This window comes from Oncorhynchus nerka, linkage group LG10 (assembly GCF_034236695.1).
Source record: "Oncorhynchus nerka isolate Pitt River linkage group LG10, Oner_Uvic_2.0, whole genome shotgun sequence".
Lineage (NCBI taxonomy): Eukaryota > Metazoa > Chordata > Actinopteri > Salmoniformes > Salmonidae > Oncorhynchus > Oncorhynchus nerka.
Window position 1 is genome coordinate 60,510,549 of NC_088405.1, and position 16,385 is coordinate 60,526,933.

Here is a 16,385-nt window from a genome sequence, read left to right on the forward strand (position 1 = left end):
GATCGTTTATGAGGCTGGGGAGGGATCCAAGTTGTAGATTTGAAAGAAAACATGAATCATCAGCGTACAATGACACCTTTGTTTTTAAGCCCTGTATTTTTAATCGCTTGATGTTATTGTTGGATCTGATTTTAATAGCTAACATTTCAATGGCCATAATAAATATATATGCCGATAGTGGACAACCTTGTTTTACTTCTCTTGACAGTTCAAAACTTTCTGAGAAGTAGCCATTATTTACTATTTTACACCTAGGGTTACTATACATTATTTTAACCCATTTTATAAGAGATTCTCCAAAATGTAAATGTCCCATGCATTTATATATAAACTCCAGTCATACTTTATCAAAAACTTTTTAAAAGTCAGCTATGAATAGCAGGCCTGGTTTCCCTGATTTTTCATAGTGTTCTATTGTTTCCAGTACTTGCCTTCTATTATCTCCAATATCCATATAAAAAATCTGTCTGATTAGAATGAATTATATCCAACAATACCTTTTTAATTCAATGCGCTATTCATTTTGCTAGAATTTTTGCATCACAACACTGAAGTGTAAGGGGCCTCCAATTTTCTAAATTGACTGGATCTTCATATTTCCATCTTGTATCCTGTTTCAGTAATAATAAAATCAGACCTTCTTGTTGAGTGTCTGATAATCTACCATTTACATAGGAGTGGTTAAACATGCTAATAAGGGTCCTCTGAGTGTATCAAAAAAGATTTGGTATACCTCAACTGGAATGCCGTCCAGCCCTGGAGTTTTCCTGGACTTAAAGGCTTTAATTGCATCAATAAGTTCCTCTGTAATTTCACCTTCACATGAGTCTTTCTGAATGGCTGTTAATTTTACATTATTAATAGAAGAAAATCCACACAATTAGCTTCGGTTAGAGACGGACACACCTTTTTAGCATTTCTTTTTAGTCTCAGTTTTTATTGTTATTAATTTGTTTTTTTATCCTCTTATGTTTGTAATGTGTCTCTGTCAACTGTTTCCACATTGTGCCCACATTTCCTGGCCCCTCCCTATACGCAAATTATTTGACAGATATTCTTTCAAAATAATATTTATTTATTTTAAGACACTTATTGATCCATAAGTCTATGGTGCCACCTTTCAAATATTGATTTAAATGGTTTCACTGTCCAGTTCCGTCTATCAATCAATCAATCAATCAAATGTATTTATAAAGCCTTTTACATCAGCAGTTGTGCTTATACAAAAACCCAGCCTAAAACCCCAAAGAGACAGCAATGCTGGTATAGAAGAACAGTGGAAAAACGATCTAGAAATGCAGGAACCTAGGAAGAAACCTAGAGGAGCCAGGCTCTGAGGGGTAGTCAGTCCTCTTCTGGCTGTGCCAGGTGGAGATTACAGGAGTACATGGCCATTAAGGTCAAATCGTTGTTCAAACTTTCATTAGATGACCAGCAGGGTCAAATAATAATCACAGAGGGTGCCACAGGTCAGCACCTCAGGAGTAAACATCAGTTGGCTTTTCATAGTCGAGCATTCAGAGGTAGAGACAGGTGGTGCAGGAGAGAGAGAGTGAGTCTACACTTGTAAGATATCCAGACATAATGTGTGCCCGTCTACCTCCGAAGGTGGTCAGGAAGATCTGATCACAATCAGACCATAATGCGTATTTTAATCATCTGCACCTGTCTGGAAATGTGGGCACAATCAGAATGTGGACAAGTTCAGGACAAAGGATGCATGTTAGAACAAGGTATAAATCGGGCTACTGACTGAGGTTAAATATCACTGTACATCAAGAGACATGAAGCTAGAACTAGGTGGCCCAGAATTGAGGTGGTGAACTGATGATTTCACTTTAGCACAGCTGTCCAATGGGTAGCAAATAAAGGAAACTTTTAGCGAGCATGTCCAATATATTGATTTAATTGGCTTTGAAACAGAAATACATTTTCAGATCACAATTGATGCTTTCACCAAAAGACACATATCAAGTTACATGGGAGCAATATTAGTCATGTTCAATATATATGATTTTGATTCATGCACATTTTGTGCGTGTGAATATCAGTGTGCCAATAACAATTTACTTGACCATAGCAGCTTATCATATTTATTCTGGACTGTATCCATATTTTTTTTACACTAGCAACTTTTTTAAGAAACAATGAGAAACGTACAAAACACTCAAATAATTTGTTACAATGGGAACCATGCAGGTTTTGCACACAGAATTCCTGCTATTCTGAAAAAAATAGACCAACCACTACTCATTATCAACTCTGACAAAGGAATCCACCAAGTCTGTCAAAATCAGTGCCTGTTCAAACTGTACATGTGTAAGAGGTGGGAAAGAAATCAAATGAGTCAGCCATACATTTTGAGAAAAGAGCAAATTGGCTGTCACAAGGCAGTTATTTAACAACAAAAAGCTATTCAGCAAAACAAGATGAAAAGGGAGTGGATCTCTGTAATTAAGTGCATCACAAACCCATTATTCAGTGTTACAATGGACATCAATCAGAGGAAATAATATTGTACATATTCCATATGTATTCTGACAGTGAAGCAAACCATTTTAAACTTGGCTCTATACTCCAGTATTTTAGTTGAGAATGTTTCATATTAGGCGACAGTACAGAATCAAAACAAACTGCACAACAACACTTTGACAAAAATGTACTTACTTTGTCTGCGATACGTGGTTGAATGCACTAAGTCGCGCCGGACAAGTGTGTCTGCTAAATGATTCAAATGTAAACGTAAAAATGGGTCCAAATACTCAACTTTTGAATACACTAAGTGAATCTGTCAAAAAATATGTAGGACTTCAAATTAATTTCTAAACGGTAAAACAGCTATTAAAACACCCTCAAAACAAAAGGTGACATTCTGTACTGTCACCTGATCAGATTTTTTTCTTCTTCTCAAAACCAAAATGCTGGAGTATAGAGCCACATTTTAGGAGACTGTATAAGCACACAAGCTACCTTTTCCATCACTAAACACATTAAGTGTGGATGACAATATACAATAGCAGTTTTTTGGAACTATAGATTGTTACCACCTCTGTAGAGTTCTTCACAAAAGTCTAAGTACTGTTGGATACTCTCAGGAAATATGAATCCGCTTGGGAACAGCTGTTAATCAATTGATCATCAAATTCACTTGACTAATCTTCTCAAGCATAGCACTGCACCATCTTGACAGACGACGCCTTGGTGGAAATACTTGGTTGTGTATTCGTATGGAACCTGCAGATAATATTAATGGCTGCCAATAAATCATTTTCCTCTGATACGGCCACAATTACAGCCGTGATTTGCAGCATCAGAATAAAAAGTGACCATAAACAGACAAACAGTTTCTGTCTGGGATTGTATAAAACTCCCTTTTCTTAAAGACCATGTTTCCATAGACACCAGCAACGTTGTTGTTTATTACAGAGGGACAGAGAGTAGATGAACACTGCAGACCAGGCATGGCACTGTTGCTTTGTTTGATGGTTGTTAGCCCATGTTTTTACGGTTCCCATAGCCTCTCCGATGCGTATCCTTCCAGTTGTCCCAGTCTCTAGCTTTCTGCAAGGCCTCCTCATCGTCGTTTTCAACCCGCTTCTCTTTCTCTTCTTGTTCTCGCTCTTCTGCATCAAAGTCCTCTGAAAGGGAGACAAATTGTATTTGGTGAATGAGACAGGGTGTATATAAAACATGGTTGATGATCATTTATTTGAGTTTTCCTGAAAACAATTGATGTACAGTTAACTGTAAATAGAATGCTATTATAAACATCTCTTAACCCTACCAGCGCTGCGTGGGATCCCCTGGTCTGGCAAGGCATTTTTCTTCCTGTGCTGTTCATACCAGTCATCCACTGACATAGTAGGTAGGCTGGGGTAGCCTGCCCCAAATACTCTGAGATGAAAAATTATACATTAAAAGGGATATTTTGTTTTTCAGCATGTTAGATCTAATTTTCCACTTACTTTTCAAGTTGAAGTATCATCCAGACAGTTGTTTTGGTTAAAGATCCTGAGATTTCTTTGGCTGGCTTAGTTGTGTGCATGAGCCATATAGTGGCAATGGTCAGACACACACACACACACACACACACACACACACACACACAGCAAAAAAGAAAAGTCCCTTTTTCAGGACCATGTCTTTCCAAGATAACTCGTAAAAATCCAAATAACTTCACAGATCTTCATAGTAAAGGGTTTAAACACTATTTCCCATGCTTGTTTAATAAACAATAAACGGTCGTTAAGACACTAACAGCTTACAGACGGTAGGCAATTAATTACAGTTATGAAAACTTAGGACACTAAAGAGGCCTTTCTACTGACTCTGAAAAACACCAAAGGAAAGATGCCCAGGGTCCCTGCTCATCTGCGTGAACGTGCCTTAGGCATGCTGCAAGGAGGCATGCAGATGTGGCCAGGGAAATAAATTACAATGTCCGTACTGTGAGACGCCTAAGACAGCGCTACAGGGAGACAGGACGGACAGCTGATTGTCCTCGTAGTGGCAGACCACGTGTAACACCCGCACAGGATCCGTATATCCGAACATCACACCTACGGGACAGGTCCAGGATGGCAACAACTGCTCGAGTTACACCAGGAACGCACAATCCCTCCCCATCAGTGCTCAAACTGTCTGCAATAGGCTGAGAGAGGCTGGACTGAGGGCTTGTAAGACCTGTTGTAAGGCAGGTCCTCACCAGACATCACAGGCAACAACGTTGCCTATGGGCACAATCCCACCGTCGCTGGATCAGACAGGACTGCCAAAAAGTGCTCTTCACTGACGAGTAGCGGTTTTGTCTCACCGGGGTGATGGTCGGATTCGCATTTATCGTCAAAGGAATGAGCGTTACACCGAGGCCTATACTCTGAAGCAAGATCGATTTGGAGGTGGAGGGTCCGTCGTGGTCTGGGGCGGTGTGTCACAGCATCATCGGACTGAGCTTGTTGTCATTGCAATCTCAACACTGTGCGTTACAGGGAAGACATCCTCCTCCTTCATGTGGTACCCTTCCTGCAGGCTCATCCTGACATGACCCTCCAGCATGAAAGTGCCACCAGCCATACTGCTTGTTCTGTGTGTGATTTCCAGCAAGACAGGAATGTCAGTGTTCTGCCATGGCCAGCGAAGAGCCCGGATCTCAATCCCATTTAGCACGTCTGGGACCTGTTGGATCGGAGGGTGAGGGCTAGGGCCATTCCCCCCAGAAATGTCTGGGAACTTGCAGGTGCCCTGGAGGAAGAGTGGGGTAACATCTTACAGCAAGAACTGGCAAATCTGGCACAGTCCATGAGGAGAAGATGCAGTACTTAATGCATCTGGTGGCCACACCAGATACTGACTGTTACTTTTGATTTTGACCCCCCCTTTGTTCAGGGACACATTATTCCATTTCTGTTAGTCACATGACTGTGGAACCTGTTCAGTTTATATCTCAGTTGTTGAATCTTGTTATGTTCATACAAATATTTACACAAGTTAAGTTTGCTGAAAATAAACGCAGTTGACAGTGAGTTTATATACATATACACAAGTTCAAAAGTTTGGGGTCACTTAGAAATGATTGTTTTTGATAAAAAAGCTTTTTTTTGTCCATTAAAATAACATCAAATTGAGCCGAAATACAATGTAGACATTGTTAATGTTGTAAATTACTATTGTGGCTGGAAACAGCCGATTTTGTTTGGAAAATCTACATAGGCGTACAGAGGACCATTATCAGAAACCATCACTCCTGTGTTCCAATGGCACGTTGTGTAAGCAAATCCAAGTCTATCCTTTTAAAGGGATAATTAATCATTAGAAAACACTTTTGCAATTATGTTAGCACAGCTGAAAACTGTCATGCTGATTAAAGCAGCAATAAAACTGGCCTTCTTTAGACTAGTTGAGTATCTGGAGCATCAGCGTTTGTGGATTCGATTACAGGCTCAAAATGGCCAGAAACAAAGCACTTTCTTCTGAAACTCATCAGTCGACTCTTGTTCTGAGAAAGGATGGCTATTCCATGTGCGAAATTGCCAAGAAACTGAATATCTCATACACCGCTGTGTACTACTCCCTTCACAGAACAGCGCAAACTGGCCCTAACCAGAATAGAAAGAGTAGGAGACCCCGGTGCACAACTGAGCAAGAGGACAAGTACATAAAAAAGTGTCTGGTTTGGGAAACAAACGCCTCACAAATCCTTAACTGGCAGCTTCATGAAATAACCAGTCTGAGATATGGATTTTTGGTTACTACATGATTCCATATGTGTTATTTCATAGTTTTGATGTCTTCACTATTATTATACAATGTAGAAAACAGTACAAATCAAGAAAAACCCTTGAATGAGTAGGTGCCCAAACTTTTGACTGGTATTGTATGCATGCATGTTCACACATACAATGAGGTCTAAAGTGTTAAATAAACTAGGGATCCCTTTAATTACACATTAATCAACTATTTACTTCATGTGATATTTTAAGCAAGTAGCTATGTACTGTTGACAAGGGAGGTTGGACAGAGTACTTATTTTGTGAGCAGGAAAACGGCAATTAGCAGAAGGAGAAAATAAATGATAAGTTTGAGCAGGTGCCTACCGGGCCTGAACAGCATCTCTGGTGAGAATGAAGGGTTTCATGGGAGGCCTTTTAGAGTGTAATGGCTCTGCTGAACTCTGCACATGGAAAAGATACAGCGCATAAGAAAACCATACTCTTTCAATGAGACATTGGTGAATGAATGGCATTAGTTACATCTTCAAGTCCAGGTACCTGTTTTAGAACATCCATCCTGGTCAAAATCTCCATTTCCTGGTCAATGCTCTCAATCTCCTCCAGGGCTACAGCAATCCATTTCCTCACATTGAGGAGGTAAAAGTTTCGGACTATCTCGTCATCTGCCTGCCCACTGTCCACTGCTGCCTTGATCTCTGATAGCTTGGCCTCTGTGTCCTTCCTCTGTTTGTATCTGCAGAGTATAATAAATAAGTTAGAACAATTTGCGTGCAGATTAATTGCCATTATGAAATGAATACGTCAGATCTTTCATTTGTTAAATAGGTGGGGGACATAACATATTTTAAGAGGTGCGTGACAGGTACTAGACCTTCAAGCATAGGTCAGTTGGCCTAAATTTGACTTGTGCAGTGCTCAATCAAAACAATGATTGTTCTAATTGTTAAAATTGTAATTGAAATGTAGATGTTTAATATACCTATCTATCTTTGCAGCTCTAACTGTTGCCATCGCAATTAAGTCTGGAGGTTTGGGGGGCCCATTTGCAGATTCTTCTTCTGGTATGTCAGCGGAGTTTTCAATGGTTTTGGGTAGTTCAAACTTTGATATGTTATACTCCTTACATCTTTTCAAGAAGTCCAAAAAGTAACATCTAGCTATCTGAACGTGGTCTAGTCGTTTTGCCAGGTTCACTTGCTTCATAGTTAGAGCCCCCAGGAAGGCAGGCAACATAAGATACTTCAGATCTGTGGTTGCTACCTCCTCCAAATCCTCATTTCGGCTGAAAAACAAACATAAACAAGATTAACCTTGATGATCATAACTATTCATTAGAACTAGCTTATGATGTGGAGAAACATTGCGAACTGTTGAGCCTTCAACTGACGTTCCACCTTAAAATTGGTTTCCAGAATGAGTACGGACACTTTCCTGATACACACATTTGAACGCACTGGACATGCAGCATCACCTTCATTGCATGGCCTTACCTTAGGTTAGCTTGCTACTGGAGCTAGGTTGTTAGCTTGTTTACGACAGCCTAGTAAAGTAGCTAGCTAGCTAAACGGTCAAACAACTTTACGGTGTAATCTGTTATCTAGCTGTCTTTACAATTTGATACCTGTGAATCTGGCTAGTCGTCATTGCTAGAAAAGCAGTCTGTGTAGTTTGGTAGCTGCTATAGGTAGCGCTAACGACGTTAGTAACGTCACCTGAACAAGTCGAGTTGGGCCACCATTCGCGTTGCCACTTCAAGTTGCGTTATCCCACGCTTGATTTTGACCTGGATATGGGTGGCTGCGATGGGATCATTTGTGGTGTCCACCTCCTCATATAGTTTCCATCCTCGATCTAATAAATCAGATAGTTTAAGCGGTTCTTCTGACTGCATTAATGACATGCTAGTGCTTTCTACGGCTGCCATTTTTTTACAACGTTTTGGATGTAATGACCACTATCGGCTTCCGTATTTATTCTACGCTCACTTGATTTATGAGCGTATAGAAAGAAGTTTGCTGTGTTTTCAATGGCTGTTTTGACAAACGTCCTCCTGAGACCCAGCAATGCACGTGTGTCCTCTAATGGACATAATTCGTTTTTGGTCCGTATTTCTAAGGCCACACGTGCAGTGGCGATTTTAGCATGTAGCAAAGCCACTACATAACACAACATTACACAATACATGAATTGCACTATAATGGTGACAACCAGTGCCCACATACTGTTAGGGTCTAAATTAATCTGTCCCAACAGCAGAGTTTTCTTTTCAGCACCATGGAGTCAATCCTTACCACCGCTACACCTGGCTATAAACGGAGCCTTAATTGTCTGGCAGCCAAAAAGTTAATTCAGCCTCATTTACTGCCTTTTTAAAAAACATAGCTGACTTGCTTGAACAAATGTTGTTCCTACTGACGATTGAGATGTACAAACTATGACACAAGGGAATGATGAACGGATAAGAGGCAATCCATAATTTCGATTAAGACATTAATGAGCGAGCTAAGACAGACGTAGTCAATACAACTATTTCTTCAGCACTTTTTAAAATGTAAAATGACAGAATTAAGAACATGGCCCATTCTTACAGTATTCTCCCTGTACACCAAGTCATAACCATAGGATAAATAAAGGTGGCATATAATTAGACAATGAAAGTGCTTACAATATTTGATAATGACATTTCTCTAAAGCAGGCTATAGGCTACATGTGCACCACCAAGTCAGAACAGTAGGCTAAGTTATGAGGAGGAAAGGGACCAAATTATTTGGGTGAGGCACAATGGCTACTAACAGCTTACTACACAATATACACTTAGTATTACTTTCTTAGCTACAGTATACGTCTCCCTAGCATGATACATAATTTATGCAGCAACATACAAGACATTTTTGGACTCTCCGTTGTGCTCTGCTCATTTGAACAGGAAGGTAGCTCAGTAGTCCTTCTCGTGGGCAAATTTTGTCATTAAACTTTGTCATCAAAGTCTGGCATTCTCTGGATTTATGGTGCTTTCAAGACAACTGGTAACTCAGAAAAAAAGAAGGGACCTTATATAGACAAGTGTGTGCTTTCCCAAATCATGGTCAATCAATGTAATTTACCACAGGTGGACTCTAATCAAGTTGTAGAAACATTTCAAAGATGAACGATGGAAACAGGATGCCCCTGAGCACAATTTTGAGCCTCATAGCAAAGGGTCTGAATACTTATGTAAATAAGGTATTTCTGTTTTTTATATATATATTTGCAAAATTATCGGAAAATCTGTTTTTGCTTTGACATTATGCGTTATAGTGTGTAGAGGAAAAACACACTATAACGCACTATAACGCAAACACTTAATAAGGCTGTAACGTCACAAAATGAGGAAAAAGTCAAGTGGTCTGAATACTTTCTGAATGCACTATGCTGTATAAAAATTATGAAACCGTGAATGAATGTATTGATCATGCATTCAAAGTTGATTTTACTTACAATACATTGAACACACAACCTGATTGGATATAATAATAAGCACCAGACCTATAAATACCACAAGATGCTTAGACATAATCCACTTCAAAAACAGTCTGCCTTTTCAAACTCTGTACCTATCTGCCTATTGTCAGGCAATTTTGACTTACTTGGGGAATACGGCCTAATAATAGATAGACTACATTTAAGTGTTGGCTATTGTTAGGGGCCAGACGGATTTCCAGGATGTGTACTCAGAGCGTGCGCAGACCAACTGGCAAGTGTCTTCACTGACATTTTCAACCTCTCCCTGACCGAGTCTGTAATACCTACATGTTTCAAGCAGACCACCATAGTCCTTGTGCCCAAGAAAGCAGGTAACCTGCCTAAATGACTACCACCCCGTAGCACTCACATCTGTAGCCATGAAGTGCTTTGAAAGACTGGTCATGGCTCACATCAACACCATCATCCTGGAAACCCTAGACCTACTCCAAATCACATACCGCCCCAACAGATCCACAGATGATGTGATCTCAATCGCACTCCACACTGTCCTTTCCCGCTTGGACAAAAGGAACACCTATGTGAGAATGTTGTTCATTGAATACAGCTCAGCGTTCAACACCATAGCGTCCACAAAGCTCATCACTAAGCTGAGGACCCTGGGACTAAACACCTCCCTCTGCAACTGGATCCTGGACTTCCTGACGGGCCGCCCCCAGGTGGTAAGGGTAGGCAACAACACATCTACCTTGCTGATCCTCAACATGGAGGCCCCTCAGGGGTGCATGCTAAGTCCCATCCTGTACTCCCTGTTCACCCAAGACTGCATTGCCAAGCATGACTCCAACACCATCACTAAGTTTTCTGACGACACAACTGTGGTAGGCCTGATCACAGACAATGAAGAGACACATCACCAACAAACTATCATGGTCCAAACACACCAAGACAGTCACGAAGAGGGCACGACAACACCTTTTCCCCATCAGGAGACTGAAAAGATTTGTCATGGGTCCACAGATCCTCAAAAAGTTATACAGCTGCACCTTCGAGAGCATCCTGACCGGTTGCATCACCGCCTGGTATGGCAACTGCTCAGCATCCGACCATAAGGCGCTATAGAAGCTTTCTGCCATCCAGAAAGCTTTGATAGCACCTTATGGTCGGATGCCGAGCAGTTGGACCATGATAGTTCGTTGATGATGTGGATATCAAGGAACTTGAAACTCTCGACCTGCTCCACTACAGCCCCATCGATGTGAATGGGGGTGTGTTCGGCCCTCCTTTTCCTGTAGTCCACGATCAGCTCCTTTGTCTTGCTCACGTTGAGGGAGAGGTTGTTGTCCTGCCACCACACTGCCAGGTCTCTGACCTCCCTATAGGCTGTCTCTTCATTACTGCACGGCAAGCGGTACTGGAGCCCCAAGTCTAGGTCCAAAAGGCTCCTTAACAGCTTCTACCCCCAAGTCATAAGACGACTGAACAATTAATCAAATGGCCACCCGGACAATTTACTTTGACCCCACCCCTCTGTTTTTACACTGCTGCTACTCGCTATTTATTATCTATTGTATGCATAGTCACTTTACCCTACCTATATGTACAAATTACATTTACATTTACATTTAAGTCATTTAGCAGACGCTCTTATCTCGACTACCCTGTACCCCCGCACATTGACTCGGTACCGGTACCCCCTGTATATAGCCTCGTTATTGTTATTTTATTGTGCTACTTTTTATTTTATTTTATTTTTTACTTTAGTTTATTTAGTAAATATTTTCTTAAAGTCTATTTCTTTAACTGTATTGTTGGTTAAGGGCTTATAGTAAGCATTTCACGGTAAGGTCTACACCGGTTGTATTCGAGGCATGTGACAACTAACATTTTATTTGATCTACCCCACTTTTCAAACAAACATCAAAACGTTTTTTCCATTTCTGTCATCTGGGAGGAAATAATAGGCTCACTATAAACAAGGCTCTACAAGTGCAATTAATCTACTGGTTCCCTGGCCTATGTTTTACTCTGGGACAGTGGTCCTCTGGAAGTCCCATGAAGATGAATTGTGATTTTTTTTTTAACCAGTCAATGAAAAACGAGTAAGTCATTTGAAACAGTATAATGGAATAGTGCCTAGTGAAGTTCATTGCAGCAAATGTGCAACATGTCCCTCTCAATGCATCCCCCTCCCCATAGTGTAGGCAGAGCTAATTAGGCAGTAAGTCTACCCTTTCCACCGTACTGCAGTCTATACAATTCCATTACATTTTAATCAATGATTGCACACTGTTGAGTTTTTTTTCTGTAGTTAGCTCCTCAACACGGCAGGCTAAAAGGAAGCATGAGCTAATTTTGGAGGCAGCAAGAATTTAAACACCTGTTTATTTTGTAAATAGTCTCCATGGCTGCATGGGAGGGTTTCAAAACATGTGAAAGACTAACAACAGCCCTATTGTAAATACTTGTCCACACATTTCCACCAAATAGGACCTATGTGCTGCAACCATCAATCATATATGAAATACTCCAACACAGAAAGATAACCTTCGACCACTGACCAATTCCATATAATTTTGTTTGACAGTATTCATGTAATCTTCTTGTTTATAATAGTAATCAATCTTTAAAAGAAATAATGATGAGGCAGCTGTGGCACTTGCCTTAAATCATTCCCTGAGATTGAAGTACCACTATAGACCTTTTAGCCACTGTGGATGGTATAAACAGCATGAGCCTAACATTCAGTAGAAAGAATGAAAGTGTGGATTTGCTATTGTGTCATGTTACTACAGCCTCTGCTGCATAAATACTACTATTACTATTTGGTTTGCCAAAGGCAAATTAGGCTTACAAGTTTAGCAACACCTGCCATTGGCAGTCTCATACACAGATGGTTAAAACATAACAAGCCACATGTAACATTTTTTTGTGTAGTTTTTTTAATAGAAATAAATATAAAATTGCACTTATGTACATCAACATGCCTAATGTATTAATAAAAACAAAAAATACAGCTAAAATGTATTATGTATGCCTATGATCAGAATGTACCTAAACTGAGGAGTATATGGCATTAGCCCCTTTTGAAAAAAATGGACATTCAAATTAGATCAATCAGCTATTCTACCTCTCATTTGGCAATTTAGTTAATGAGTAAGATGTAAATTGTTAAAAGCTTTTCAGTGTCAGTTGAACAACTTAAAGCTGACTGGATGGTTTGCATTTAGGGTACCTCCTTTGTAATCAATTCAACTAATATTCTATTGAGGAACATGTTACTAATCAAGCATGAATAGCTAACAGCTCCCAATCAATCACATTTTCTCTTCAAGTAACACAATATTTTTCACAGTAGTGGCCTCCTCCAGTCTCTATAAAAGAGGTAACAGAGGAGTCCAGATCCATCTGTTTATCTTTGGTATTGTATGTGAGTTGTTCCTCTTGTTTTTTATTGTACTGTAGCCTGCAGACTACGTACTACTACACGGGGAGTTAGGTCAGGTGACCTGGGCCAGCACAGCTTGACAAGATATGGTGGTTAAAATAGTGCTTCATGTTTACTCAAGTGTCTCTATGCAAAGTTTATTTGCATACATATCTCTCCACTGTCCTTTCACACCTCTTGCAGGTGACATAGCAGCACCAGTGATACTTGCATTGGCACCTCTCCACAATTCTCTCAGTGAAGGCATTGTAGCCGCGACCACAGCACATTATATTGCAACTCCCACTGTCGTTGGATGTCTTATTGCACTGTCTGGAGACAAAAAAATGATGTTCCAATCAATAAACCTCACTATATAACTCAAAAATATGAATGGGGGAGAGAATCAACTTAAGTTCGACCTTCGAAGTGTCAAAGGTACAGTAAAAATGACAATTTCCACTGTTACATTGAGAGAAACAAAGTCATACCTGTTCTGTGTGCCGAGTGAGCCATGCTTCTCATTGTATGTGCAGTAATCCGAAGAGCTGATCAGGTAGACCAAATCACTCTCTCTCACTGGTCGAAAATCCAACTCTCTGGGGACCAACTGCTTCCTTGTCCCAACATGACGATGGATCACCTTGGTGGCAGACAGGTACTTGGATTTGAGATCCATGGCAATGTGATTAATATCATGGAGGCCCTTCCAACATGTTTTGACAGAGCAGGACCCAGACACCCCATGGCATTTGCAATTGGTCTCCTGGGCATCAATAAGTGCCTGAAAGTAGAGCAAAAATAATATTAAAATGTGTTGCCACGTTTTGCAAATATTAATTATAGAATAGAATATGTTGTTTATCATGGTTTTTTAAAAACTTTTAGCCAAACAGGAGTACCATGAAAAACAATGGCACAATAACTTGTGAGTAATTATGCACGTGTATGCAACTGTTCATGTCATCGTGAAAATAAAATTCAACCATTACCTGTCTTCCAACTGCATTATTGTGCAAGTTCATCAGTCTGAACGGCTGAGAGCCAGATCTGCTGTTTCTCATCGGTGCATCAGAAAAAGCAGATCCCATTTGGAGACCATAGTGGAGGTTATCACCACATCCTCCCCATTTGAAGTCGGGCCCGGCCTGTTCAGCAGGGGCTGGGGCGCACGAGCAGCTGGGGAGCTCTCCAGAAGAGCAGGCTCTGGCGATGGAGTGACTCACTACGGCAGCAGCTAGTGAGAACACAAACGCAGACTCCCTGGTGCCTGCAATACAGTTAAATTAATGCAAGTCACAGAAAATCCCAAATCACATAATTTAATTGGCCACAATATATTATAACATTTTCAAGATAGGCCTACATTTCCAAAGGTTCTTTAGCTTACCCTTTGCTAAATCTGGTGTAAAACGAGGGGCTTTTTCAACAGAGGAACAGTTCCACCGCATGTCACGGAAGGTGTTCTGACATGTATTTTTGGTCATCTTGGCGGCGTGGACAATACTGTGCATCAACTCGATATTTCGCCGACAAAGTTGCAATTGCTCATGGGCCAACGCGTCTAGCAGCTTGCAATGATTAGTTTGATTCCAGCCTAAAGAACTCCCATTTACAGTAAGTCCACTGAAAAGATACAAAACTCATCAGCTATTTGATATGGCATATAGGTGTATCAACTGAACAAATACAAGTCATGATTTTTTTTCAATAAATCGAATACAATTTTATTGGTAGCGTAGGCTACACATATTTTGCAGATGTTATTGCGGGTGTAGCGAGATGCGTATGTTTCTAGCTCCAACAGTGCCGTAATACCTAAAAATACAACACAATACACACAAATCCCCCCCAAAATAAAATACAAATAATTAAGAAATATAGAAACATTAGAACGAGCATTGGACATTATGGACAGTATATAAATATAAATGGTGTGTACTGCAGTAGTTATATAGGATGAGCCTTGACTAGAATACAGTATATACATAATACATAAGAAGTGGCTAAAACAGTATGTAAACAAGGTAGCAGAGTAGCATAGGCCTCTGCTCTGAATAGATAGCCCGACATTGAAAACTGGCCACTTCATATACTGTTTATATACTGTTATTTACTCACTGTAGGCTATATTCTGTATTCTCATCATAATATACCTACTACTATACATATCATTTTATTTTCCAAATTATATACTGTCTATACACACCACGTATTTATATTTAGGCTATAGTCCTATTCTTGATTCGGACACTGCTCACTCTAATATATCTACGTTGGATTGTTAATTGGACTCGTTCTGACATTTCTTGATTTCTTTCGTTTTTTTATTAGGCCATTTATGTATTTGTATTGTATTTTCTAGACATTCTCCTGCACATGTTTTTGCACCTGCTATAACACCTGCAAATCTGTCTACACGACCAATACACTTTGATTAGATTTGACCTATAGCTACATACGAATGGAATACTTACAGCCAATATATAGCAGCAGAGCAGTTCGCGTTCACAATAAATGTCAATAGAAATAAATCCATGTGGAATTTCATTGTAAACAAATGTGTGAATCCTCTGCCTAAAATGTAAAAAAAAAAAATAAAGCTCCAAACGACTCTTTTAGTAGTCCGATGTGATTATCCAGTGATATTATTGTTTTATTTAGCCTATGAGTCTGGAGGTATGGCCCTACTATAAGATACAAGCCACTGGTGGTGTGACCTCAGCTCCAGGGAGTCTTCTTATGTCGCCGCTACGATAGCCACGCCCCATTAAATTGGCGATTTGTGAATGAACCATGGAATGAACACAGCTTCACGGATCAAATTCTAATTTTGTGAATTCACGGGGATGGAACTGTAACATATGCCTATTAGCATTTATCCTATATATATAGCCTATGCATTTCAAAAGATGGCCCCTACATTTATGATGTTGTTGTTATAATACTGGTTAGCCTATGTGCCATTAATCATGATTGATTAAACTACAGCCATACAAAATGTTAGACATGTAGGCTAAAGCGGGATAAAGCCATTCATTAACATTCAACACTTCTATTAACTAGCACTGGCCTAAAGTATTTTGAAGATTTCCCTTGAAAACACATCTGCAACATTCTAATCTAATCTGTGTGACAATCTGACAACATAACCTTTGCCAGTAAAATATTCTCAACAATTTTACAATAATATAACATGCATGTTGGATCTCTGTGTTTATATGATATCTGAAAGCCTATTTTGTAAACAGCCCATGAACTATGA

General features: G+C 39.9%; 2 protein-coding genes across 3 annotated transcripts; both read right to left on the reverse strand.

Annotated features, from left to right (window-relative positions):
- Nucleotides 1-1,890: 1,890 nt before the first annotated feature.
- On the reverse strand, nucleotides 1,891-8,192 carry LOC115135739 (immunoglobulin-binding protein 1-like). Of its 2 annotated transcripts, XM_029670791.2 has the most exons (6): nucleotides 7,943-8,188; nucleotides 7,210-7,512; nucleotides 6,768-6,963; nucleotides 6,594-6,670; nucleotides 3,785-3,894; nucleotides 1,891-3,638 (listed from the first exon to the last, which is right to left on the reverse strand). In XM_029670791.2, exons 1-6 carry the CDS (start codon nucleotides 8,152-8,154, stop codon nucleotides 3,490-3,492), a joined length of 1,047 nt encoding a protein of 348 aa, XP_029526651.1. In that variant the 5' UTR covers nucleotides 8,155-8,188; the 3' UTR covers nucleotides 1,891-3,489. The 2 variants fall into 2 exon arrangements, with proteins under 2 accessions (XP_029526651.1, XP_064879712.1); XM_065023640.1 differs by lacking the exons at nucleotides 1,891-3,638; nucleotides 3,785-3,894 and adding an exon at nucleotides 4,194-5,241 and having other exon boundaries at nucleotides 7,943-8,192.
- A 4,447-nt stretch (nucleotides 8,193-12,639) lies between these two features.
- On the reverse strand, nucleotides 12,640-16,044 carry LOC135573588 (protein Wnt-11-like). Its single transcript, XM_065022850.1, has 5 exons — nucleotides 15,598-16,044; nucleotides 14,511-14,746; nucleotides 14,113-14,390; nucleotides 13,612-13,904; nucleotides 12,640-13,453 (listed from the first exon to the last, which is right to left on the reverse strand). Exons 1-5 carry the CDS (start codon nucleotides 15,669-15,671, stop codon nucleotides 13,279-13,281), a joined length of 1,056 nt encoding a protein of 351 aa, XP_064878922.1. The 5' UTR covers nucleotides 15,672-16,044; the 3' UTR covers nucleotides 12,640-13,278.
- Between the last annotated feature and the right edge of the window lie 341 nt (nucleotides 16,045-16,385).

Excerpts from the sequence above, each read along its gene's own strand:
- LOC115135739 (XM_029670791.2), bottom strand. The coding sequence starts at position 8,154 with ATGGCAGCCGTAGAAAGCACTAGCATGTCATTAATGCAGTCAGAAGAA. Across the intron at positions 7,513-7,942 it reads GCCCAACTCGACTTGTTCAG|CCGAAATGAGGATTTGGAGG; the intron begins GTGACGTTACTA and ends TTTGTTTTTCAG. Across the intron at positions 3,895-6,593 it reads AGAGATGCTGTTCAGGCCCG|AGTATTTGGGGCAGGCTACC; the intron begins GTAGGCACCTGC and ends TTTTCATCTCAG.
- LOC135573588 (XM_065022850.1), bottom strand. The coding sequence starts at position 15,671 with ATGAAATTCCACATGGATTTATTTCTATTGACATTTATTGTGAACGCG. Across the intron at positions 14,747-15,597 it reads TCTGCTGCTATATATTGGCT|TGGACTTACTGTAAATGGGA; the intron begins GTAAGTATTCCA and ends GTATCTTTTCAG. Across the intron at positions 14,391-14,510 it reads TACACCAGATTTAGCAAAGG|GCACCAGGGAGTCTGCGTTT; the intron begins GTAAGCTAAAGA and ends ACTGTATTGCAG.